The sequence below is a fragment of the Vipera ursinii genome (genome assembly GCF_947247035.1).
Source record: "Vipera ursinii genome assembly, chromosome: 3".
Taxonomy (NCBI): domain Eukaryota; kingdom Metazoa; phylum Chordata; class Lepidosauria; order Squamata; family Viperidae; genus Vipera; species Vipera ursinii.
In genome coordinates, this window is record NC_139516.1 from 130,874,975 (window position 1) to 130,900,437 (window position 25,463).

Genomic DNA, 25,463 nt, shown 5'->3' on the forward strand with positions numbered 1-25,463 from the left:
GGCAATTAAGCTGACTTTGTAATAATGCCGCTTGGGGTGTGTGTGAAAGCCCTAACAAGCAGGCATATACATAGAATGAAGGCTACTGCTAAGCTTGTAAGCCGCCCTGAGTCTTCGGAGAAGGGCGGGATATAAATGGAATTAAAATAAAAAAATAAAATAAATAAACTCAGCTCTAAGACGTTTCAGGAAAGACAAGGGTGGTCCTCCATATTGCTGCACTGTGTTGTTATTGCATAATACCCTGTTGGACTAAGCATATTCAATTAGAGAAAAAAATATTGATCTTAAAAGAAGTTTGGAATACATTTGCTGGTACACGTAATAAGCCTAATTCTTATTTGGATTGAGGAGGTTGATAATTAAATAATTTGTTGTGATATTTGGCTAAACCCCATAGTCCAGTACAAGAGAATGGCCTATAAGATTAATTCAGCATATTTTAGTGGTGTGCAAAGGCTTCACATAGCAGAACGCTAGGCTGGATTCCTGACTTTAGTGTCCCATGTAAAAATGGAGAGTTGATAGCTGAGAAACATTATGCCATAACCGAACAAAACAACTGAATTGTCAAGAGCCTCATTTGAAAACTAAATGCTAATTTTGCCCAATGTTTCATATTTTGGGGAGGTTCTATTTAGACCCCTGCTTCCATGTTCTTTTTTTTTCTCCTCAGAAAGTCTTCCATTGATGTCTGCATGCCATTTGTATGTCATGAAATAAGGGCAGCGCTCCTTATCTCTCTGTGTGGAAATCAGTATGGGGATGACAATTTAATTAGGTTGCCTGGATTCTACATTTACTTCATTAATGAAGCTCACTTGGTTACTTGTAAGATAGCTATGCAGATAAATTGGGGCATGGGAACTGCATACACTAATTAAGAAGGCTGGGATAAAATATAATAAATTGGTGAATATTTTTGTATGATGCAGAGGCTGTTAAGTGGATAGCAAACATACAAGTGATTATTAATAATGGATAGCAACAGCAAGAAACAATTTAAGCGGTGGTGATTCAGTTTAACTCTCTGGCAAATTAAATGGTAATGCAGACTGTAGAGAAGCAGGATCAGTCCTAGAAATATGGAGCAATCTTTACCTTATTAGGCCTTGCAATATGTTTTTTTAAAAAACCCTTTTGCACTGATGGGAATCCAACATGCCAGGAACTGTTTTCTGCTAGTACAGTTATTTTTCTTGCTACCTGGTATTGAATACAGGTAGTCCTTGGCTTAGGACCATAATTGAGGCCAACATTTCTGTTGTTAAGTGAAAGATTTGTTAAGTGAGTTTTTGCACCCATTTTACCACTTTTCCTTCCACAGTTGTTAAGTGAATCACTGAAGTTGTTAAATTAGTATCATGGTTGTTAAGTGAATTTGGCTTCCCCATTGACTTTGTTCATCAGAAGGTCACAGGCGATCACATGACCCCCGGACACTGCAACCGTCGTAAATATGAGCCAGTTCCCTAGTATCTGAATTTTGGTTGTGTGACCATGGGAATGTTGCAGTGGTCATAAGTGTGAAAAACAGTCATAAGTCACTTTTTCAATCCTGTTGTAACTTTGAACGGTCACTAAATAAATTGTTGGAAGTCGAGGACTACCTGTACAAGAGAAGTTAAGAGCGATTCTTGTCTGTCCATGGATTTAATGAGGAAGCAGGATAAAATTGACAGAGACCATTTCTGTGCACTTACATATGGACACGAGCTTTTATCAGTTTGCTGAAGAATAAATATGAATAAGATATGATTGTACCACAGTTACACTTGTGGGCTTGCTTAATCATGAAAGTCATGTTTTCACAGCTTCACCATGGAGTCATCAGCCATTTCAGTTCATTAAAAACTTAAGTTGAAGTTAATAAAAACATCAGTATTAAATATCAGCATTAACCAGTCCAAATATCAGAGATCAATACACAAATTGTGGATAAGAATGGCAAAAAAAGAAAAAAAGGAATAGTCATATGATGGAAATGTGTGAAACTGTGCATAGCTATTATCCAGTAATGCCTAAAACTACAGAGGAAAAGTCTTGTTTTGAAACTGTGGTGGAATGGAACATTAAACAAATCCCTCGTGACATGTTTATAACTGTGTATTGCTTTGATGTATTGAGAATCCAGTAACTCAGACTGTGAAGTTGAAACTTTTAACTCTCTATTGCTTTGGAGAGCAAACTCTTTAAAAAGTGCATGCCGTGTAGGGAAAGACATGGTATTGGGTATCCATGCAAACTATAAAATGTGCCTATTTACTGTGGAGCTTGAGTTGTGAATTTACTAACTTGGGTTTTGCACCAACTCTGGTTTCAACTTCCTTTTGCTCAAATTTCCGATTCAAATATTTTAGCAAATAGTAGTCTTTTAGGTATAGCAGTGTTTATACCACAGGTCTGCAACCCGCGGCTCTGGAGCCGCATGCGGCTCTTTCAGCTGTCTCCTGCGGCTCCAAGTCCTTTGTCATGTGCAGTCCAAAAAGAAAAAAGAAAAAAAAAGTGGGACTAAAAAAGTTCAACCAATCAATTCAAATATGCAGGGTAGGTGCATATCTCGCCTTGGCTCCACTCTTCAGTCAAACCCTGTTCTGCGCATGTACGCATGTGCACACATTTTTTGCGGCTCCCAGTTTTTCCTTTTGTGAGGGAACCAGTTCCGAGTGGCTCTTTCACTGTTTCAGGTTGCTGACCCCTGGTTTATACTGATCATAAGCCTTAGGTGAATTAATGTGGAAGTGAGATTCCAGTAGTACTCCAATCTGTTTCTGTATGTGGAGTGAAGGTACCACCATATTATTCTTCATTTGCCACGGAATAACCTTTGAACTAATAATGTTGAGGTCTCCTGGGTCTCTTAGCCGTCCACTCTGTGAAGAGATCTGTACTCCTGAAATGTACAGCTTCCACCAGCTTGATATCAAAATTTGTGCCATGTGTCAAGGCCCTATTCAAAAAAATAAATAGGGCTCAAGCTATTGGGGGTTCAGATTTTCAGGAGTTTTAAGCCATAAGATTGTTTTTGTTTTTTTAAAAAAGCAAAGCAAAGCAAAACTTCTCGAGGTCACAAAATGATTACATGCAGACTTCATGTAGTTTCTGAATGCCACCTGCCAGACTCTACATGATTTAACATGATGCACTGAAGGATGCATTTCATCTCTACCATTGAAATCAGGTTTAGCTTCCTGTTCTATACATAGAAGAGTCTGTGGGTGGAATGGGTTCTACCTCAACACTGGAGAAAGTTTGATGTCTTGGCATGCATGCATTAGTGGTTTAACTCCAAACCAAGCTTGTTACTTTTGCTAGGATTTCATTGTAGAGCAAAGGTGTCAAACTCAATTTCATTGAGGGCTGCATCAGCATTGCAGTTGCCCTCAGGGGGCCGGGTGGGTATGGCCAGGGTGGGCGTGGCCTACTGGGTGGGAATGGCTAGAGTGTGTATGGCCTACTGGGTGGGCATGGCCAGCTCTAGATCGTTTGCATCAAGGGTGCCTATGGGGGCCTGGGAAGGAGTGGGACAGATCTGAGGGTCTCTGGCAGAAGGAGGGTCTCTGGGCCAGGGCCAAGGCAGTGGGGGCCGTTCCCTCACTGTTTCCAGGATGGCTTCGCGGGCCACATGAAACCACTTCGCGGACCGGATCCGGCCCCCGGGCCTTGTGTTTGATATGTCTGTTGTAGAGCCTTGTAGCCACTTTTGAATATTGTAATGGAAGGATAAGATATATATTTTAAAGAGGGGGCCTCCAGTGAAAGCATTCAGTGATAAAATACATTTCTGTCTAGAAACATTTGCACTATTACTTAAAATCAGTCATTGTTAGCAATGATGAAATAATGGCATAGATCCCAGGAAAAGTCAGCTTCAGCTTACTTGAGAATTCCGTTATCGCAAATAATACTGATGTAGTAAGACATCATGAAAGTACTACATTTTATGCCACTAATTCTGCATGAACATCTTTCTTCTGGTATATGGGTTTTGAGACTAAGACAAGTTGTATTCTAAAAAAGTTAATGGAAGAAAAGTTTATGTCTGCTTATTTGCCCCTACCTTTTTGAAATTTTTTTTGAAGAGTGCTGGGGAATCTTCTGAACAATGTCTAATGGAATGGGTAGAGATTGGGACTGGAGGTTTTAGTCAAACTCAGATTGACAATGTAAAGGACCTTCCCATTTTCTCTTCCTTTTTATAGCTTCTATCTGGCACTTCACACTGTTCAGGAAATTTAAAAAAAAGAAAGAAGCTTGGGTGGAGAGCATAGGTAGTGTAGATAGATAGATAGATAGATAGATAGATAGATAGATAGATATAGAGATATAGAGATATAGATATAGATAAATAGGCTTCCGGGTGCTGCACCGGCCAAGAGCTCAAGGTAGGGGTGGGGGAGTGGCGGTTATTATTAGGGAGACCTTATGTCCGCGGGAGACCACCGTTTCTCAGATAGTCGGGTGTGAGTCTCTCTTTGTGAGATTTGGTTCTGGGGCGCAGTTGGGTTTGCTGCTGACGTACATTTCGCCTAGTCGTGCAGCGGCAGCCCTGCCCGAGCTGCTTGATATCCTCTCAGGGTTGGTGGTTGAGTTTCCCAAACTTATAGTTTTGGGAGACTTCAATCTACCATCCCTGGGAGGCTCATCTGAGCTAGCTCGGGAGTTCATGGCTTCCATGACGGCCATGGACCTGACGCAAGTAATTTCTGAACCAACTCATGAGGGAGGCCACACTCTTGACCTGATTTTTTTATCTAGATGGTGGTTGGATGATCTTGGTGGGGGCTCTCCATTTATTATGCCCCTGTCATGGACCGATCATCATCTCCTGCGGATGGTCTTCCGTTTTTCCACCCCCCGCCGTGGGGTTACGGAACCAATTAGATGGTACCGCCCCAGACGCTTAATGGATCCTGATAGATTCCAAGCGGCGCTGGGGTCCCCACCTGCCTCCATTGCTCACAGCTCGGCGGATGCCTTAGTGGAAACCTGGGAAAGGGCAGCCACTGAGGCACTTGACCGGGTTGTACCCTTGCGGCCCCTGACCCGGCGCAGATCCCAGCGAGCTCCATGGTTCTCCGCAGAGCTCCGGGAGATGAAGCGTCGGAAACGGGGCCTAGAGAGCTGTTGGAGGTCGAGCCGATCCGAACCCGACCGGTTGCGGTTAAGAACCTATATTAGGTCTTATCTCGCAGCGATGAGGGTGGCGAGGTGTAATTACTTCTCTACCCTCATTGCGTCCGCAGATAATCGCCCGGCCGCCCTGTTTAGGGTGACTCGCTCGCTCCTTAATCAGGAGGTGAGGGAGGATCCCTTGCAGGGTCGTGCTGAGGAATTTAGTCAACATCTGTCGGATAAAATCGCTCGGATTCGGACCGGTTTGGACTCCAGCTGGGCAGAGTCAGGCGATCAGGACACGGACGGTCTTGTCAATGTTATCTGGGAAGAGTTTGATTCTGTGACCCCTGATGAAGTGGACAGGATTATGGGGAGGCTGAGCTCCTCCACATGTTTGTTGGATCCGTGCCCTTCCTGGCTGGTTTATGCAGCTAGGGAGAGGACACGAGGCTGGCTCCAGGCGGTTATATCTGCTTCTTTGAGTGAGGGTTATTTCCCCACCGTCTTGAAGGAGGCGGTGGTGAGACCTCTCCTCAAGAAGCCTGCCTTGGACCCAGCTGTATTGAACAACTTTCGTCCAGTCTCCAACCTTCGCTTTCTTGCGAAGGTTGTTGAGAGTGTGGTGGCGCATCAGCTCCCTCTGGTCCTGGATGAAGCGGATTATCTGGACCCCTACCAATCGGGTTTCAGGCCCGGGTACAGCACGGAGACGGCATTGGTCGCGCTGGTGAATGATCTCTGGAGGGCTCGAGACAGGGGATATTCCTCTGTCCTAGTCCTATTAGACCTCTCGGCGGCTTTCGATACCATCGACCATGGTATCTTGCTGCGGCGTCTCAGGGGATTGGGAGTGGGAGGCACGGTTCTTCGGTGGTTCTCCTCCTATCTCCTGGGACGTTCGCAGTCGGTGTTGGCAGGGGGGCAGAGATCGGCCCCTAGGTCTCTCGTTTGTGGAGTTCCTCAGGGGTCGGTTCTCTCGCCTCTCCTGTTCAACATCTACATGAAACCGCTGGGTGAGATCATTCGTGGTTTTGGAGTTGGGTATCATCAATATGCCGATGATACCCAACTTTTCTTTTCGACCCCAAACCACCCCAGTGATGCCCTCGCTGTGATGTCCCGTTGCCTGGAGGCGGTTCGGGTCTGGATGGGGAGGAACAGACTTCAGCTCAACCCTGACAAGACTGAGTGGCTGTGCATTCCGGCATCCCGGGACATTCAAAATGTTCCATCTCTTTCTATGGAGGGTGAGCTCTTACCCCCCGTGGATAGGGCTCGCAACTTGGGAGTCCTCCTAGATTCACGGCTTACCCTAGAAGATCATGTAGTGGCCGTGACTAGGGGGGCTTTTGCCCAGGTTCGCCTGGTGCGCCAGTTGCGGCCCTATCTGGACCGGGATGCCCTGTGCACGGTCACTCATGCGCTCGTGACCTCTCGCCTTGACTACTGTAATGCTCTCTACATGGGGCTTCCCTTGAAGACCACTCGGAGGCTCCAACTGGTACAGAATGCGGCCGCGAGAGTTGTCTTGGGAGTTTCCCGGTACTCCCATGTTACACCTTTGCTCCGCGAGCTGCATTGGTTACCAGTTGTCTTCCGGGTGAGGTTCAAGGTCTTGGTTATGATCTTTAAGTCCCTACATGGCATGGGTCCGGGGTACCTCGGGGACCACCTGCTGCCGGCTTCAACTCCCCTCCGCCCTGTGCGTTCCCACAGAGAGGGCCTCCTCAGGGTGCCTCCGGTCAGGGAATGCCGACTGGCGGCCCCCAGGGGGAGAGCCTTCTCTGTGGGTGCCCCGGCTTTGTGGAACCAACTGCCGGTGGAGCTCCGGACGGCATCGGACCTCCGAACTTTCCGTCGTGGTCTGAAGACCCATTTGTTTGAATTGGCTGGTCTGGCCTGATGGGGGAGCTGGGTTTTAAATTGTTATTTTAGATTGTATTATTGTTTTTTAATTGGGCATTGATTTAATCTCTGTTTTAACTTTTGTATAGTATTGTATTTTTATTTATATGCCCTGTGAACCGCCCTGAGTCCCCAGGGAGAAGGGCGGGATATAAATTAAATAAAACGTAAACGTAAACGTAAATAGATGTAGATATAGATATAGATAGATAGATATATGTGAAGAGAGGATGAGGGGCATTTTTTAAATTTACTTTCTTAAGCAAAACTATTTTCTCCAGTTCACAAGGAAACTTCAGTCGACAATACACCAGCTTCCCATTTATAATATTCATTCATCTCTCAGTATAAATTTTATTCCCAACAGTATACCGTATATACTTGAGTATAAGCCAACTCGAGTATAAGCCGAGACCCCCAATATCACCCCCAAAAACTGGAAAAAGTTATTGACTCGAGTATAAGCCGATCCGCCGTTCTGCAAGCCTCTGCCGCCAGCAGAGGCTCGATCCGCCATTTTGCAAGCCTGAATACACAGGAATACCCTGTGTGGCCGCGGCTCTCAGGGAAGCCCTGGCTGTCCGCTTCCTCGCTCCACGCTGCCATTCGGGGCCCGCGCGTTCCCCGGGCAAATCGCGTCGCCCAGCAGGCGAGGAAACACGCCCGCTCCAGTCGCCCCCCCTTCCCTCAGGAGACGCGAAGCAAGTGACCGCCTGGAGCTTACCGAGGACTTGCGCGCGGCCGAGGCTTCGGTGCTTCCAGGATCGCGTGCACCTCTCCCAAGCCGCCGCCGTCCGGAGACCTGCCGAAGTTTGGGGAGGTTTGGGGAGGTGCGCGCGCACCTCCCCAAACCTCCCCAAACGTCGGCAGGTCTCCGGACCTCCACGCCCTGCCTGCCTGCTTCTTTCCGCAGCGGAAAGAAGCAGGCAGGCAGGGCGCGGAGGAACGGAGACCTGCCGAAGTTTGGGGAGGTTTGGGCGCCTCCCCAAACCTCCCCAAACGTCGGCAGCTCTCCGTTCCTCCTGCCGACGTTTGGGGAGGTTTGGGCGCCTCCCCAAACCTCCCCAAACGTCGGCAGCTCTCCGTTCCTCCGCGCAGACCTGCCGACGTTTGGGGAGGTTTGGGCGCCTCCCCAAACCTCCCCAAACGTCGGCAGGTCTCCGTTCCTCCTGCCGACGTTTGGGGAGGTTTGGGCGCCTCCCCAAACCTCCCCAAACGTCGGCAGGTCTCCGTTCCTCCGCGCAGACCTGCCAACGTTTGGGGAGGTTTGGGCACCTCCCCAAACCTCCCCAAACGTCGGCAGGTCTCCGTTCCTCCTGCCGACGTTTGGGGAGGTTTGGGCACCTCCCCAAACGTCGGCAGGTCTCCGTTCCTCCTGCCGACGTTTGGGGAGGTTTGGGCGCCTCCCCAAACCTCCCCAAACGTCGGCAGGTCTCCGTTCCTCCGCGCAGACCTGCCGATGTTTGGGGAGGTTTGGGCGCCTCCCCAAACGTCGGCAGGTCTCCGTTCCTCCTGCCGACATTTGGGGAGGTTTGGGCGCCTCCCCAAACCTCCCCAAACGTCGGCAGGTCTCCGTTCCTCCTGCCAACGTTTGGGGAGGTTTGGGGAGGCGTCCAAACCTCCCCAAACGTCGGCAGGAGGAACGGAGACCTGCCGACGTTTGGGGAGGTTTGGGGAGGCGCCCAAACCTCCCCAAACGTCGGCAGGAGGAACGGAGACCTGCCGAGGTTTGGGGAGGCGCCCAAACCTCCCCAAACGTCGGCAGGTCTCCGTTCCTCCGCGCCCTGCCTGCCTGCTTCTTTCCGCTGCGGAAAGAAGCAGGCAGGCAAGGCACGGAGGTCCGGAGACCTGCCGACGTTTGGGGAGGTTTGGGGAGGTGCGCGCGCACCTCCCCAAACCTCCCCAAACTTCGGCAGGTCTCCGGATGGCGGTGGCTTGGGAGAGGTGCGCGCGATCCTGGAAGCACCAAAGCCTCGGCCGCGCACAAGTCCTCGGTAAGTTTTTTTGTTGACTGGAGTATAAGCCGAAGTGGAATTTTTCAGCCCAAAAAGTGGGCTGAAAAATTTGGCTTATACTCAAGTATATACGGTATTCACATTTTTAAAGGTAAAATAGGAAAAATCATTGAGTAGTACATTAGATATATATATATATATATATATATATATATATATATATATATATATATATAATAGGAAATAAGTGTCACAGAACAGCAAAAGAATTTCTAAATAAAAGTCTGCCCAAAAGTTGAGTTTTGAAGCCAATTAATTTAATCCTAGACTGTGTAATTGTGTCTAATCATGTCCATACCGTGTTACCCTTCTCTCTCATCCTCTGCCTTCCCTCTTTAATCTCTCCCTCTTCCTCACTTAAATAGTGTTTGCAAATTCTTTGAGGAGAGATTGTCTATCTTGTTCATCTCTGGTACTCGGTAATAAAGAGATTTAACTATGTTGTGCTTGACGTTCTTTACAAATCTGCAAAAAGATGATTTTGGCCAGACAATTTATATTCTCACATTTTTAAATTTGCAAGGTTTCTAGGTGACAGTTTGCTAATATGCCTGTTCTGTTTATATGCAATGATAACTGATAGGTATGCGGGATAATTCAGTAGATCTTCCTTTTTATTCCATCATTAGTTCACTAAAGCCATTGGTCACAGTTCAATTACCTTACACTTCTCATTGAGTCATAATTTTGCCATTTAGCACGTGTATGGGGGGTGCGAAATGATAATCATATTTTTTTCTGGGCAAATGACAAGAATGATATACTGTATATCATTTGCATCATGATGTCATTTATGTCATGCCTGACATAAATAATGTAATTCCCAAAATTTACTTGATGACATAACAAAAGTTATTATGGATTGTACTGGATGGCAAAGCATTAGAGATCCACCATTAGATCTGTGGTTAAAATTGATTGTTTTTGTAGTACTATTTAGTAACCTAATAGTAACACTAGCTGCCTGTAAGTAAGTTCCAAGCTGATCCAATTCCCACAGTGAGTAAATTAATCATTGCACATATGGGAAAGTATAAGAGCCTTAAATATATTGTACAATTGTTATCCTCTGGAAATCTTACTCTTCCTTAAATTTCATTTAGGTATTGCTTGTTTAATACATTTGAGATCGACCTATGCAAAATTAAGGGTGGATGTCTACCTTTACTTAAAAAAAAGGAAAGAAAAAGATAGTGAAAGATAGGATTTAGTCCCAGTCATGATTTATACACTTGCAAGATAAAATCACAGCTAGTGGACTAATGGAGCCCAGAATTTCTGTCATAAATCATGACAGTCATATGTTGAGGTACCAGACTTGATTTTATGATTTATTTTTTGCATTGAATGTTGTGTCCATTATGTGAATGAGTTAATATATTCCTAGGGGTGGTTTTTTCTGGGAAAGAAGACTAGAAATAGCAAAAAACATTGTAAATCACAGTCATGTGACCACATAATGTTGCAACCAGCTATAAAGGTGAGCCAGTTGCCAAACATATAACTGTGGCCAGGTAACTGGGATAGTGTGTAGCTGTCAGAACTATGGAGCAGGATCACAAGTAGCTTTTGTGCTTCTGTTCTAACCTGGAATGGTCCCTAAGCAACCCGCTCTTGTAAGTCAAGGACTACTGTACATATAGCAATAGAATTAGACTTATATACTGCTTCACAGTGCTTTACAGCCCTATCTCAGCAATTTATAGTCATTGCCCCCAATAATCTGGGTCCTCATTTTACCTTCTTCAGAAGGATGGAAAGCTGAGTCAACCTTGATTCGAACGGGATCGAACTGCTGGCAGTCGGCAGAATTAGTCTGCAATACTGTGCCACCACAGCTTTAGGCCTTCAAATGATTTGCTCAGGCAGGTGGTCTAATAGAATGTATGAAAAACTCCTATGCTTATCAGCTTTTTAAAGTTAGTAGGTTTTTCCTATTTATTAATTATGTCATGAGAATACATAAAAAGATGTGTGTTCGTTCCATTTTGTCTTTTTTTTAACCAGTTACATGTAATCTTGTTTTTAAATCTGCTGCAGATAACAACAACAACCATTTTTAAAACATACAGAGAGTCAATCAGTATTGATTTGATGTGAAGTTTTATAGCACCTAGCATCTGGAATTTGAAATGTAACCTATGTTTTAGGCAGTTAACAGAAAACAATCCCATATCTCATTAGGAAATCACTGGGGACATCCTGTCCTTGTAAATTTCCTCTGTTAAAAGTCCAGACTCTTGGCATAATTTTCTGTAAAACGTAAGCATTGTAATACAGTTTGAATGATCCTTTACTTTAGATTCTTCCTGGATAACATTAGCATGAAGTCTTGATACCAGCATGATTATATTAAGAACAGGCAATTAAAAGGTAAAATATCTGGATAGGGACATTCAGATCAACTAATTTGTATCTCAGATAGGACAAAATTACCCAAGTGGATGGGGGCTCACACAACAAATGAGATTAAGATATTATAATTATGTTTTAGTATGTTTTATGGACTTTGCTAATGTCTCCACTTCATTTTTTTATTATTATTAATATATAAAACACTTATTACAAGAATACTTCGAAGTGCTTTTTTCTTCTTGTAATAATCTTTATTTCCCTGTTGTGTTTAGAGAACATCATCAGATGAGCTGGCTTTTAGAGCTGAAATTGGAAATGATTGAAAAATACACTTACAATCATGACAAGATTTTTCACATGCAACAGGATAGTCTCCTTTCTATGTCACATAATTGCTGTTATTACCATTGAATCATCAACATCTTTGGAAACAAAACTTACCTTGATGATAATAGAGAAGATTTTTCCGAGACTTAATTCCAGGATGTAGGAACTATGTGGTGTTTTGTTTTGGTTTTTTACAGCGATATTGAAGGTGAGCAGTGATGTATTCCTTGTACCGCTTTCTCCTTTTTGTTCATGACAGGGAAACAGATTCAAAGCTTTTATTTCTATTTAGTGGCAAACCTGTATTTGGTTGTTGAAAATTATGCAACCAACTATCATTAGTCAGAAATATGGGTTAGAAAACCTAGTATGTGGACAAATTAGAGTTGAGCTATTATGTAGAAGTAGAAATGTTTAATTGCTTCCCTTTGGGTATTCAGGACAGAAAATAATAATAATAATAATAATAATAATAATAATAATAATAATAATAATAATAATAATAATAATAATAATAATAATAATAATGTTGGAAGGGACCTTGGAGGTCATCTAGTCCAACCCCCTGCTAAGGCAGGAAACCCTATACCATTTCAGACAAGTGGCTGTCCAGTCTCTTCTTAAAAACTTCCAGTGTTGGAGCATTCACCACTTCTGGAGGCATCTTGTTCCACTGATTAACTGTTCTAACTGTCAGAAAATTTCTCCTTAGTTCTAAGTTGCTTCTCTCTTTAGTTAGTTTCCATCCGTTGCTTCTTGTCCTGCATTCAGGTGCTTTGGAGAATAGCTTGGCTCCCTCTTCTTTGTGGCAGCCCCTGAGATGTTGGAACACTACTATCATGTCACCCCTCACCCTTCTCTTCGTTAAACTACACATACCCAATTCCAGCAACCATTCCCTATATGTTTTAGCCTCCAGTCCCCACATGCAAAACTAAGACTTGTGTCTACTCATAATAACAATAATAGTTAATTGTTACAATTGGATTTAGTATGGGCACCAAATGATACATACAGACCCGCAACTAATACCCATAAAAGTAAGCATAATATAGTTAGTTCTTTTGCACAAGGATGCATTGATATAATCTGTAAGAGGAGGTACACTTTAGTACAGAAAATTGCTGGAAGAATACCCTTCCATCCATTTTCCATTCTACGGGTAGTTTGAATGGAACAATTTACGAAGGAGGGCAAATGATAAGACCAGCATTACATAGTATCCTCTCACTCTTTTATATGTTTGTTGCGATATTGCAGGGATATACAAAATGGTTGGAGTTTACATTGTGATAGCACACAAATACTTTCCTCTTTTGCTCCTAATGAATTCTGTTGTGAGCCTGTTAATTTCTAATAAAAGCAGGAGGGACAATGATCTGAGTTGAAGACAAATATGGGTTCAAGGATGATGGGCAATAGAATGCTTTGCCTATAAAGGCTACACAACTAGAGCTCAGCATTTTTAAATCTGGAACTCAGATTTAATTATAGATAGTGGAACAACTCACACTTTGCATCCAGGGGATGTTGAACATTCCAATAAAGGGTTCTGTTTCCAGGGGTTGAACTCTATAGCTAACAGTAATATTTGAAAGGAGTGAAACTTTAGGTAAAGGTAAAGGTTCCCCCGCACATGCATGCTAGTCGTTTCCGACTCTAGGGGCCAGTGCTCATCTCCGTTTCATAGCCGAAGAGCCAGCGCTTGTCCGAGGACGTCTCCGTGGTCATGTGGCCGGCATGACTAGACACCAAAGGTGCACAGAATGCTGTTACCTTCCCACCGTAGTGGTCCCTATTTGTCTACTTGCATTTTTACGTGCTTTCGAACTGCTAGGTTGGCAGAAGCTGGGACGAGTAACAGGCGCTCACTCTGCTACGCGGCACTTGGGATTCGACCCGCCAAACTTTACATGAGTAAAATTTAGAAAATTAGTGGGATATAGTGTAGTTGTCAAAGCAAGCTAAAATGTGGGCAGAAAATAATTCACCCAAGAAATTAAGGGTTAAGGTTTTTGTAGGAACTATTGTCAACTTAGTTTTTTCAGTCACTTTCCATCCTGTTTGCAATTATTTAAGAATGGATAGTCTCTGCCAAAACCTAGGTTGCAGAAAGTGCGTTTAAAGAACAATTTGCCTGCATTGCCTGCATCTTATCCTAAAATAACATGGCTAAAAGCCATAGATTTGGAGGTGATCAGCTGTCAGTCAGGGACAGAAAGCTTTCCTAATAATGGAGTCCTATGGACTTAAAAATAATGTAATTTCCTTGGTGGTTTTCTCTAGTAAGCTAAGAACTGCAGATTAAACAGGTTGGGCTGCAAAATTGTTTTCACAAAAGTAGATTGTCAATGCTTAAAAAGTGAGGATTTCCCTGGCCTTTACTTGAGTCGTTGATATAGACAAATAATATATGCACCTGTTGGCAACAGGTAATTTTTTCAGTATAGTACATTGAATTATTAAAGTAATATTTACTTTACTAATTTACATTGAATTATTAAAGTAATCTTCCGCTAAATAAATAGTGGAGTCATTGGAGTTAGAAAAAGTGTATGGAGGCACTGGAGGACTGGTACATTGTGGTAAGTGAGAAAAGCAATAATCAGGGTTACACTCTGTGCACTAAGCTTATACTATGGACTGCTTAGTTTGATGTATGAATGCAAGCATTACTGATTAATTGAGATTTATGTGTAGGCAAGGTTTTGCAGCTGGTTGCTTTCAGTATTGTGTTTTTTTTCCCCAACTGCTGAGAACCAGAAAAGATGTGATCATAATGATACGATGAAAACACCAAAAGGGGCAGAAACAGATTCCTGACCTTACTTTGATGTGTAAATAAATATGTGTATATTTGCATATGCACATATAAAGAGATTCCAGGCATCTCTTTTTACTGCTTGCTTTTAAAATGCATGAAAAGGTACCACTACAATTTAGTAGTTCCAGACATAATATGGGGATGTACAGGGTCACAAAATAGCTGTGGGTATAGAAATGCATCTTCCATGCCTGAACTAGACACCAGCTCAGTAAGCTGATGTTGAAAAGAGTAATGGTTTAATAGTGAGTAAGAAGGTTGATACTTTCAGTCGCATTGATTTTACAGTATCATTTGGCCTAGTGCAATGTACAGATAGGCCTCGACCTACGACCACAATTGAGTCCAAAATCTTCATTGCTAAGAGAGACATTTGTGAATTGAATTTTGCCCCATTTTATGACCTTAGTTTGCCACAGCTGTATTTTCTGGCGTATAAGACGACTTTTTAACCCATGAAAATCACCTCAAAAGTTGGGGGGTTGTCTTATACGTCCAGTCGTCTTATACGCCGGTAAATCAGTGGGTGGCGTCTGGCGGGAGCCGGCAGGGCAGTCCTGCGCATGCGCGCACTCCCCGGCTGCTCCTTAGCAGCTGGGGAGTGCGCGCGTGTGCAGGACTGCCCTGCCGGCTCCCGCCTGACGCTCTTCCCTCTTGAGGCAGCATCGCTCCCCGGCTCCTAAGGAGTCCTCGGGGATGCTGCCTCAAGAGGGAAGAGCATCGGACGGGAGCCGGCAGGGAAGTCCTGCATGCTTTCATAAGGCGCGTTCCTTTCCAGCGGGCCCGTTGGACGGAGGTGGGATGCGGCTGCTTGGAGGAGGGTAGAGTAATCTGTTCACTGCTTTCTCAGGCTTCCCTTCGGGGGACGCATTGGAAGTCCCTGGCCTTGCCACCTGTGGGACTGCTCTGGAGGAGTGAAGGTGCAGGAAGCGGGTGGGAGGGGGGGTTTCTTGCAGCTCCTGGCGAAATAGCCCCCTCTGATCTGGAGTGCGTTTGTTTGCTTTCTTTAAGGACAGAGCCAATAACGAGGTTTTCTAAAAAAAATTTGCAGGGAGCATCGCCTGGTTCTCGAGTTAGTGCCTTCCCCGCTGGTGAAATACCGCAGGCGCCGCACTGGCCAATCCTTACCACTCCCCCGTCGGCGAGGGATGAGTTGTGCCTGGAGTTTGCACAGTTTCATCGTGCGCTGGCAAAAGGGCGGGATCTAAGTTTGGTTTGACCGGGGCCTCGCCGCTGTTTCGCTTTTTTCTAGCACGATAGATGGACCGGCCGCTTCTACTTTTTCCCCTCTCTCATCCTCCCCCTGCTGCCTCAAGAGGGAAGAGCCGGCTCCCGTCTGACGCTCTTCCCTCTTGAGGCAGCATCGCTCCTAAGGAGTCCTCGGGGATGCTGCCTCAAGAGGGAAGAGCGTCGGACGGGAGCCGGCAGGGAAGTCCTGCTCCCGTCTGATGCTGCACTTCCGCCGGGCGGTGCTGGCCGAGACGAGCCAGCAGGCAGCCGCCGTGAGTGCGGCGCTGAGGGGCAGTGGCAGGACGGCCAGCAGCCCCACACGCAGCAGCAGCCGCCGGCTCAGCAACAGGTCCGAGCGCAGGAGCCGCACCGCCAGGCTGCCCAGGAAAAGCAGCCACACCGAGAGGCTGCACGCCCAGTCCAGCTCCATGAGGGTCAGGGTGGGAAGCCGGCCGGGAAGAGGGACCGGGAGCCCAGGCCGAGTGCGCCTCGGCCGACGGTGAGAGGGAAGCGGCACATGAAAAAGAGGCTGCGGGCGGAGCCGCCCTGCCCTGCGCCGAATGGGAGAAGTTCAAGGCCTGGGGGGGAAGCAGGAGGGGCGCCGGCCGTGGCGGGGTGGCAGCTGCCCTCCGGCGCTGCCTGCCACCCGGGAAACGCTGCACCTCGGGGGCCGGCAGAAGCGCGGGAGCAGCGGGAGGGCCGGCGGTGCCAGTCGGGCCTTCGCCTCCTCTGCGACGGACAGGGAGGGCAGGGCATGTAAGTATTTTCCGGCGTATAAGACAAAAAAACCTTGAAAAACTTCTTAAAAGTAGGGGGTCGTCTTATACGCCGGGTCGTCTTATACGCCGGAAAATACGGTAAGTGAATTGCTGCAGTTGATTTAAGTTAGTAACATGGCTGTTAAGTCAATCTGGCTTTCACATTGACTTTGCTTGTCAGAAAGTTGCAAAAGGGGATCACAGGACCACACAACACTGCAACCATCATAAAGATGAGTCATTTGCCAGGGTGTCTGAAGTTTGATGGGGATGCCGCAATGGTTGTGTGAAAAATGGTCATCGGTCACTTTTTTTCAGTACTGCTGTAACTTTGAACAGTCACTGAATGAACCATGGTAAGTCGAGGTCTGCCTGTATAGAAAGAACTGCGTCAAGTGGTGATCTTGGTATTTGCTTCCCTGTTGCAACAAAGCTGCTGACAGCTCTCTTCACTGTGATGGCTGCTGAAGCATCCATGCTTTCTTGCAGGCTGTGATAATGGATAAATCCCCCACAAGCCTTCCACTTGACCTTACAGCTCTGGTGAGTGATCCTTTCCTCACTTTTCAGAGTGATCCTCCAACGGAGTAACTTGAATTTTGACCAGGGATTTGCAGTTAATAATTAAAAATATATTCTTGGACAGGATGTGCCTGGCTCTGTGCATGTAACAACACGCAGATGATCTCCTGCTGGCTCGTGACAGATGTAGTAATAAACCCTCTTCCCTTTGTCAAAAGTTTTGCATCAGCAGTTGCTGAAATTAGAATTTAACAAAGTTGGAGCATCACGCTGGTTTTGGTTTTCTGAAGGACAAGGAAGTACCACGTGAAAAGACTGGAAAATAAGAAAGGCTTGGTGTGGGGAAAGCAGTTTGTGACAAGTTAGGACATTAAATGAAAATGTGGTGGGGAGTGGGGATAGGAATATGTGAAAAGAGTAAGTCTCTCAAGCAACAAGTGAGAGCAAACCAGAGGAAGGACAACAACAACAGAAGTCAGGAAATTGCCACAGGAAGGGAACTGTTTCTTAACTTTTATGTTTCAGACAGGATTGCTAGCTAACCTGAAGCTTAGATGACTGTTCAGTTTTACTGGCAGGATCTATAATTACCCCCAGTAGTCCCATATTCTATTCTCCTTGCCTCATCATAAGGGATTTGAAAAGGCAAAACAGCAGAAATGTAGAAAACCATTTTTCTTCTCCAGCACACTGGTCCGAAGTCCTGAAAAATGCAGTGCCAAGAAGCCTCAGCACTTCTTTCTTAATTAGGCATGTCTGTAATTTGAAGGCCTAGCCTGCCTTCCTCACTTGTCACTTGGACTTTGGAGTGACTCCAGCGACTTTTTGCACTAAACTCCGTGCAAAATTTGGTCTACAGCTGCCCTTGCCAAATCGGCTGAAGCTGATATAAAATCTTTCAGAGAACTCTTTGAAGCCTCCTGTTCCATGGTGACAATTGGCCGATGGATTAAGTGTATAAGCAGGACCCACCCCCCCAAGTCCTAAAGACGGCGTTACTTTTAGGAGTGGGTTACAAGAGCTGTTCTCGTCCTCTTAGTACAGCAGTAAGACAGGACAAGCTGCCTTGTAGACATTGCTGCTGTAGGTCTTCTTAGGATTTGCAGGATACGCTCCCTTGGTTTAAAAGGAATGTTTCAGTGATTTTTCCAGACATTTCCACCACAAAGGTGATACAATACAAGGTGGGAGGAGTGACCATCCAATCAGCTTACCAAATTACTTTTATTTATACACTTAGGCAAGTTTATCTAGTTTATGTACCCCATGTCAGTCAGCAGTTTATTGAAAAGTTGGTGGTAGGCTTAGTCAATAGAGTACGGGTATAAATATGCTTCTCTTTTAATCCTGCAGCTTTTTAACAGCAGTGATTTTCTTGCTTTTCACTACCAAGAGGTTAAGCATTAAATAGGAGCTGGGAAAAGGTTTTTGTAGATCTGGTGTTTTTTAAGTAGTAACACCAGGATCTTAAATCAAGATTAGGATTGTCGTCTGGAGAGGAGACAGATTTTAACTTTTTCTGTTCATATTGTGCTCTTGATTAAAATAGTGCCTATCCACCTGTACCTTTGCCAAGGCACTGCCTTTACTGGTTTATTAAAAATGGGGGGGGGATTCTTTCTTTCTTTGTAACTGGGCACTAGTGAGTGTGAATCTGGCGGTAGTGAAGATGGTAGCATTGCAGAAAATGTGCTAGTTAGCATCCTTAAATGACTGAAGACAATTTTGAAACACAGATTTTGGCTGGTTTAATTTTTCATAACACTTGATACAAGGAAGAGATCGGCATTGCCATTTCTACTTTGTTGCCTTTTGGATGTCTAGAGACTACGGCTCTTCTGATCCTCATTAGCATGGGCAAAAATACTGCTGACTAGGGATTATTGCAATTATTCTTCCACAGAAAGGACACCATCTGTTGAACATGTTGGGCTAATTTGTTGTGTATCTATTAGGTGTTGAAGGTTAATATATCATAAATTAGTTAATACTACCAGGGTTGACTTCCTATATTATATTGAATGCATAAACAAAACAGCAATATTCATTTTTGTTTTACACTTTTTTAAATGGCAATTATAGAATATACTTTTAAACAATAAATTAAAACAGGTGCTATCCACGTTGCAGCCATTTGCCTCCCTGGGTAAATCAGCTGGTGGGGGGGGAAAGGCAGTTTAAGAAATCCTTTCTAGATTTCAATCCCTTAACATTGCTTTGGTCTCAGGTAGTGACCGTTACTGGCTTCAACAGGGTGAGTGAGACTAGGAAATCAAATCCTATCCGTAAAAAGGACTTCAATTGCCCATATGTACAGTAGCCATGAGGGACGCGGTGGCTCAGTGGGTTAGGATGCTGAGCTTGTCGATCAGATGGTCGGCAGTTTGGCAGGTCGAATCCCGAGTGCTGTGTAACAGTGAGCGCCTGTTACTCATCCCAGCTTTCCCCAACCTAGCAGTTCAAAAGCATGTAAAAATGCAAGTAGAAAAATAGGGACCACTACGGTGGGAAGGTAACAGCGTTCTGTCTAGTTATGCCGGCCACATGACCACGGAGATGTTCTTGGACAAGTGCTGGCTCTTCGGCTTTGAAACGGAGATGAGCACTGGCCCCTAGAGTTGGAAACGACTAGCACGCATGTGTAGGGGAACCTTTACCTCTTCCTTTACAGTAGCCATTTTGAAATCTGTATCCACCCCTGCCTCAGTGGGAGGTTGGTGTTCTTGATGTTTATATAGCTTGGTTAATGGTTCCCCCTGTTTCCTTACTCTTCCCTGGATCAATTTGCTTGTTTTAAAAGGAAAAAAAAAGTACCACACTTCTTACTATGCTTGCTTTCACTAGGATTAGAAAGAAAATTAACAACTTTCCTATTAATTCAGCTTGTTAAATAAAATTAAGCCAGGTCCAATTGTTTCACTGTTTCATCCCAAATGAAAAAAAAAAAAAACAACAGAAGAAGTTATTTTGTAAGAAAAAAAGTCAGGGGCAGCAACGAGGGGCTGGAAAGGTGAGAATACTCACACCATAGATGCAGTAGCCAAATAGAGTAGAGTGGAATAGGTTGGCTTACAAGACATTAAAGGGCAGCGTGCAAACAAAAAAACCGGAGCTCACAGAGCTTGTGAACCAACACAAGATGAAAAGTCTTTCATTTAACAGAGCTTAAAAAAAAGGCCAGGCAAAAAAGGTGCATTATCATGGTTGGTGGTGGGTTGAAGATGACAACAATCCTCCACACCCTCTGACACTGTGTATTTCTTGTGCTTGCATTGAGATGAGCTGAAGGTGTGGTACCATCCTTAGATTACCCATGTCTGCACACATGGGTATTGTCACTACCTTCTTCCAGATTTTTGTGTAGTTTCCCCATCCTAATATTTCTCAGTGGACGTTTGCAATCCATATGTGGTGAAAATACCTTTGTTCAAGTACAGAGGGAAGTGAATTCTCTTCAGACCACATTGTGGAATTATTAGAGAAGTGGTATCCTTCCAGCTTTATAGTGCTTGGTGGCCAGAAATATATCCCTGCCAGGTTATTCCATTTTCTGTTTCTGACTCAATAGACCCCCACCCCGTTCAAATGCATCTTGCATGCAGACATTGGATTTTCCCAGCTAGAAACATTGAGTTCATTGTTGCTTGGCAGAAGAAGGACATTTGAGCTCATTGAACAGGACCTAATTAGTAGAATCAATAGATGAAATCAAAATGTGAATGGAGTAGAAATGAAATATATTTTGGGTGAGGACAAAACTGAGCCTGCCTAATTCATTGGTCATTCAAAAAACAACAACAACAACGAACAAAATAGCAGGTAGATGTTCAGTGCCCCCTCAGTGCACCCCTCCCCCATAGCTGATTGTTTTTTTTATCTCGGTTAAATGTGTGATTGCCCTTTATTCTTGTGGAAAAAAAATAGTAGTATTCAAATATAATGATATAACTTATGGTCAGGGTGCGGAGTATCTTCTGGCAGCGCGGACTCTACGTGCTTTTGCTGACCATCCTGTTTTGGGGAGAGCAACTGGGGAGGGTAGGGAAGAAATAGGCACCTTGCACAAAAGCTGGTTTGTGTTATCTAGCCATTGCCAGGCAAACAAATAGAGGCTTAATTGGGGATTGACTATCTGGAAGCAAATATAACACTCGCTTTTGTTTAATACATTGCCCTTGCTGATTTGCAAAAACTGCGGTGAAGTGAAATGTGACTGGATGGGCATGAACATGTTATTTTCTTTATGCAATAAACTCACAGTGACCCACATCGATGAAATGGAATGGCACTAACGTTGTTAGGTTTTAGCGACCGTTCTCCTGATCAAAGTGGGCTAGGTGTCTTTTTGGAAGGGTTGATGTGGGATCCATTTTAAATTCAGTGCATTATTAAAAACCTTTCATAGTAAGCTGTTACCTTTTTAATTCTTTTTCTAAAGCAGCTATATTAGTCATGAATGCTTGTGAAAATCTGTATTTCCTAAAACATGGGTAGACACGCAAGGGCAAACCATGAGCTCTTAAGCAAATCTTTCAGAGAAGGTGAAAGCCACAAGTTCCTCTTCTAAATTACAGAAAACGTAGTAAAGAATAAACACACATGAACTAATGTGCCCAGAAGTTATAATTCAACAGTCGTTCAAAGCTCACAGCTACAACACATTGTCCTATTTATCTCTGCTGATCCAACTTATTTCCCTGGTTTATTAACTGACATTATGTCAGAGTTCTCTGATTTCAATGAGAAGTTAACGGTGAAGTTGACATTCTGGAGAAGCAAGGCAAGGAGCATGTACACATATATGACATGTGGCTGCAATTCTATAATATATAGAATTTCATGAAGTTTTGGGAAATTGTCCAATATAGATGAAAAATGTCTGTATGAAATAAGAGAATGAAATTCATTTGCCTGGAATGCAATTTGGAATGCATGGAAAGTAAACATCTGTAGGAATGTTGAGGGAAAATTAAATGAAGATAAATTAAGCAGGGTTTTTTTTTCAGGATTTGGGTAAGATTGCCCATTCCCATTTGAATATCATTGTATATGTTTAAACCTACAAAATGTAAGCAGTTGCTCTTTTTTATACTGCAATGGAATTTTCCTTTGCTATATTAAGGTGAAATAGTTTGAATGGTATATAGATAACATAGGAAATGTCTGTATCACAGGACATTTGAAAAGGGAGAGGATCCTGGTTGGTGTTTTATTTCTCCACTGACTAGACCAAGTTTATTGTGGAGAGGAAGAGAGATATATGAGAGCTAGTCTTCTAACACTACTGCTCTCCAGGTTTAAGAGTTGTAGAAAGGAAACAAATTGGGGAAAACTAGTGTAGATCTACCTCCAAACATTCTTAGAAAATGCCATTTTGGATTGGGCAATAAATCTTTAATGGAACTTAATATACTTTATTATGACCAAAGCCGAGAGACAAATCTATAATGGAGACTCTTGTTAAATTAGAAACAATTTTAAAGAAAACCATGACAATGTATCTCTATAGAATATTTGCAATATTTTGGGCCCAGGGATCTGCATTTATTTACTCTATGAAGTGATGTTTTTAATAATCATAAATAGATGTAATAATTTCCCCTTTCTGGAAAAATTAAATCCACTAGCAATTCAAGTGGTACAGTCCAAGACCATAGTGAAAATATTATTTTTAGTTTTCAGTTATAAAATGGCTAGATTGCATTCAAAAATGCAGGCTGAGTTTGCATATCCTACTGAGCCTAAATGTGCTTTGGGTTTAGCTTTGTGGATGAACTTGGTTTATAGTTTAGCAGGTTGCATTGACAAGCACAACATGACCGAAACACATCTTGTTTACTAATACTTTATGAAATGGGATTGAATTATCGATGACTAGTTTACTTCATTTATTTTAGTGAGATCAAAAACATGATGGAGAAACTTAGTCTGGATGCAGCCCCCTCTTCTCTATTTATTCTAGTATTATTGCTTCTTGCACCTTGTGTAAGAAGGACAAAGTAATTTAGTGTTCGTTTTACTGGTAACCTTATTTGGAGGATGACCCTCTCCTTCTTCTCATTTCCAGAGCTCTGACATGGGAGGCAAACTGAGCAAGAAGAAGAAGGGTTATAATGTGAATGATGAAAAGACCAAAGACAAAGACAAGAAGGCTGAGGGGACAGCCGCTGAGGAAGGGGAGGCTCCAAAAGAGAATGAGCCAAGCCAGCAGACCACCACGGAGACCGCCGAAGTGAAAGAGAATAATAAAGACAAGATGGGAGACAAGGATGACCAGGTAGCTGCCAACAAGACAGAGGAGAAGGAAGGGGAGAAAGGTGTCAGCCCAGAAGAACCGAAGAAACCCGAGCCGGAGAAGCCAGACACTCCGGGCGACACAAAAGCAGAGCCTCCGAAGAGCACTGAAACCTCTAAGGAGGAGCCAAGCTCAGATGCTCCTCCAGCCAGCAGCGACACCCCGAAATCCTCAGAGCTCAGTGGCGATGCAAAAGCTTCCCAGCCTTCAGAGGTCACGGCTACTAGTAAAGGAGGAGATGACAAGGGCAAAGAGGAAGGGGAAGCCAAAAAGACTGAGGCTCCTGCAGTCCCGGAAACTAAAAGTGATGTGGCCCAAGCTTCAGACTCAAAACCCAGCAGCAGCAGCAACGAGGCTGCGCCTTCTTCCAAGGAGACCCCGCCAACAACAGAAGCCCCTAGTTCTACTCCTAAGGCCTCAGAGCCCGCAGCCCCGCCAGAGGAAGCGAAAGCATCTGAAGCTCCGGCGGCAAACTCGGATCAAACCATAGCAGTGAAGGATTAAATCGGACAGCCTATTGCAAAACAAAACAAAATTAACCACTTAAAAACAACCTGTGTCTTTTTTTTTAATTATCTTTTTCCCCCCCCAGCTCTACTAACTTGTTATGTAGCTGAACTGTATTGCCCAAGAAAACAAGCAAGCAAGCAGTGTCCCATTAAGTTAAGGGGGATGGGGGAATGGTTGACATGGGGTAATCTAAATAGTATTTTTGTGGGGGGAAATATCTAATATAGTTTCTGCCAACTTTCCAAAAAAAATAAATAAATCTCTGCATTTCATTAAGACAACCCAGATTGTCTGAAAGTGCAGCATGCCTCTTTTCTCTTCTCCTTCCTCTTCCTCCTGACCTGCTCTAAACGCACTCCACTTTTATCTTTTCCTTCCTTTTTCTTAGGAGGGATGGGGGAGCAATGATAGAATTAATTCTGCCTTCTGGGCCAGTGCCACACCAATCAAACCTTTATAAAAGCAGTATTTCTCGTGGGTTCTTTAAAAATTTTATTTACAGGCTTTATCATTTTGTATTTTTTATGCAGTGGACGAATGGCAACTTTCAGACAAAACTCACGTAGCTGTCAACATTTTTTTTTCCGCAATGCCAATCCTGCAATTCTTCTTCTTCTTCTTCCCCAAATATTTTTTGGGAGTTAAAAAAAAATAGTTTAAAAAAAAAGCATTCTCATCCTACTTAGCCTACCTAGATTTCTCATGACGAGTTTAATGCATGTCTGTGGTTGAGTGCACCTGTAGTTCTGTTTATTGGTCAGTGAAAATGAAAAAATAAAATAAAATATCTGCGTTCATTGCAGTTCCAGTTTCTCTTCCATTCTGTGTCACAGACACCAAGTCACCTCTCATTGGAAATAAACAAAAGCAAAAGCAAAATGTACAATGGATGCATTGAAATTATATGTAATTGTATAAATGGTGCAACAGTAATAAAAGTTAAATAATTTAAAAAACATCTCAGGTGTTAGCGGCTGCAATTTTATTTAGATTAACTTATCTCGCTAGTAGCGAGCCAGTGTGGTATAATGGTTAAAGTGATGGACTAAAAGCAGAGAGACCCAGATTAGGAATAGAAGCCAAACTGGGTGCTATTTGTCCAGTCATTTTTTTTCCCTCTGCCCAAATCAATTTAGGTTCTGTCACAAGGAAAACGAAACCTTCACTCTATCATGCATTGATAGCCTCACCAAACTAAAGAGTACAAAGTATAAAACTGTTAGTGGACACAGTATGGACCCCTCCCTCCCTTCTGGTTATCAAATTCTGGTAAAGGTAAAGGTTCCCCCGCACATGCGTGCTAGTCATTTCCGACTCTAAGGGCCAGTGCTCATCTCCGTTTCAAAGCCGAAGAGCCAGCGCTTGTCCGAGGACATCTCCGTGGTCATGTGGCCGGCATGACTAGACGCCAAAGGCGCACGGAACGCTGTTACCTTCCCACCGTAGTGGTCCCTATTTTTCTACTTGCATTTTTGTGTGCTTTCGAACTGCTAGGTTGGCAGAAGCTGGGACAAGTAACAGGCGCTCACTCTGTTACGCGGCACTCGGGATTCAACCCGCCAAACTGCCAACCTTCTGATCGACAAGCTTAGCGTCCTAACCCA

The 25,463-nt window shown here is 43.9% G+C and overlaps 1 protein-coding gene across 3 annotated transcripts in view; it reads left to right on the forward strand.

The window, feature by feature from the left end:
* Positions 1-24,808, forward strand: part of BASP1 (brain abundant membrane attached signal protein 1) — an 80,109-nt gene extending 55,301 nt beyond the window's left edge. For 2 of the 3 annotated variants that reach the window (XM_083357744.1, XM_083357745.1), the window contains exon 2: positions 23,122-24,808. In XM_083357744.1, the coding sequence (XP_083213870.1) occupies positions 23,131-23,853 (723 nt within the window). In that variant the 5' untranslated portion in view covers positions 23,122-23,130 and the 3' untranslated portion in view covers positions 23,854-24,808. Of the gene's footprint in view, positions 1-11,711; positions 11,929-23,121 lie in introns of those variants that run through there. The other variant, XM_083357746.1, reaches the window with a different exon arrangement.
* The last annotated feature ends 655 nt before the right edge of the window (positions 24,809-25,463 follow it).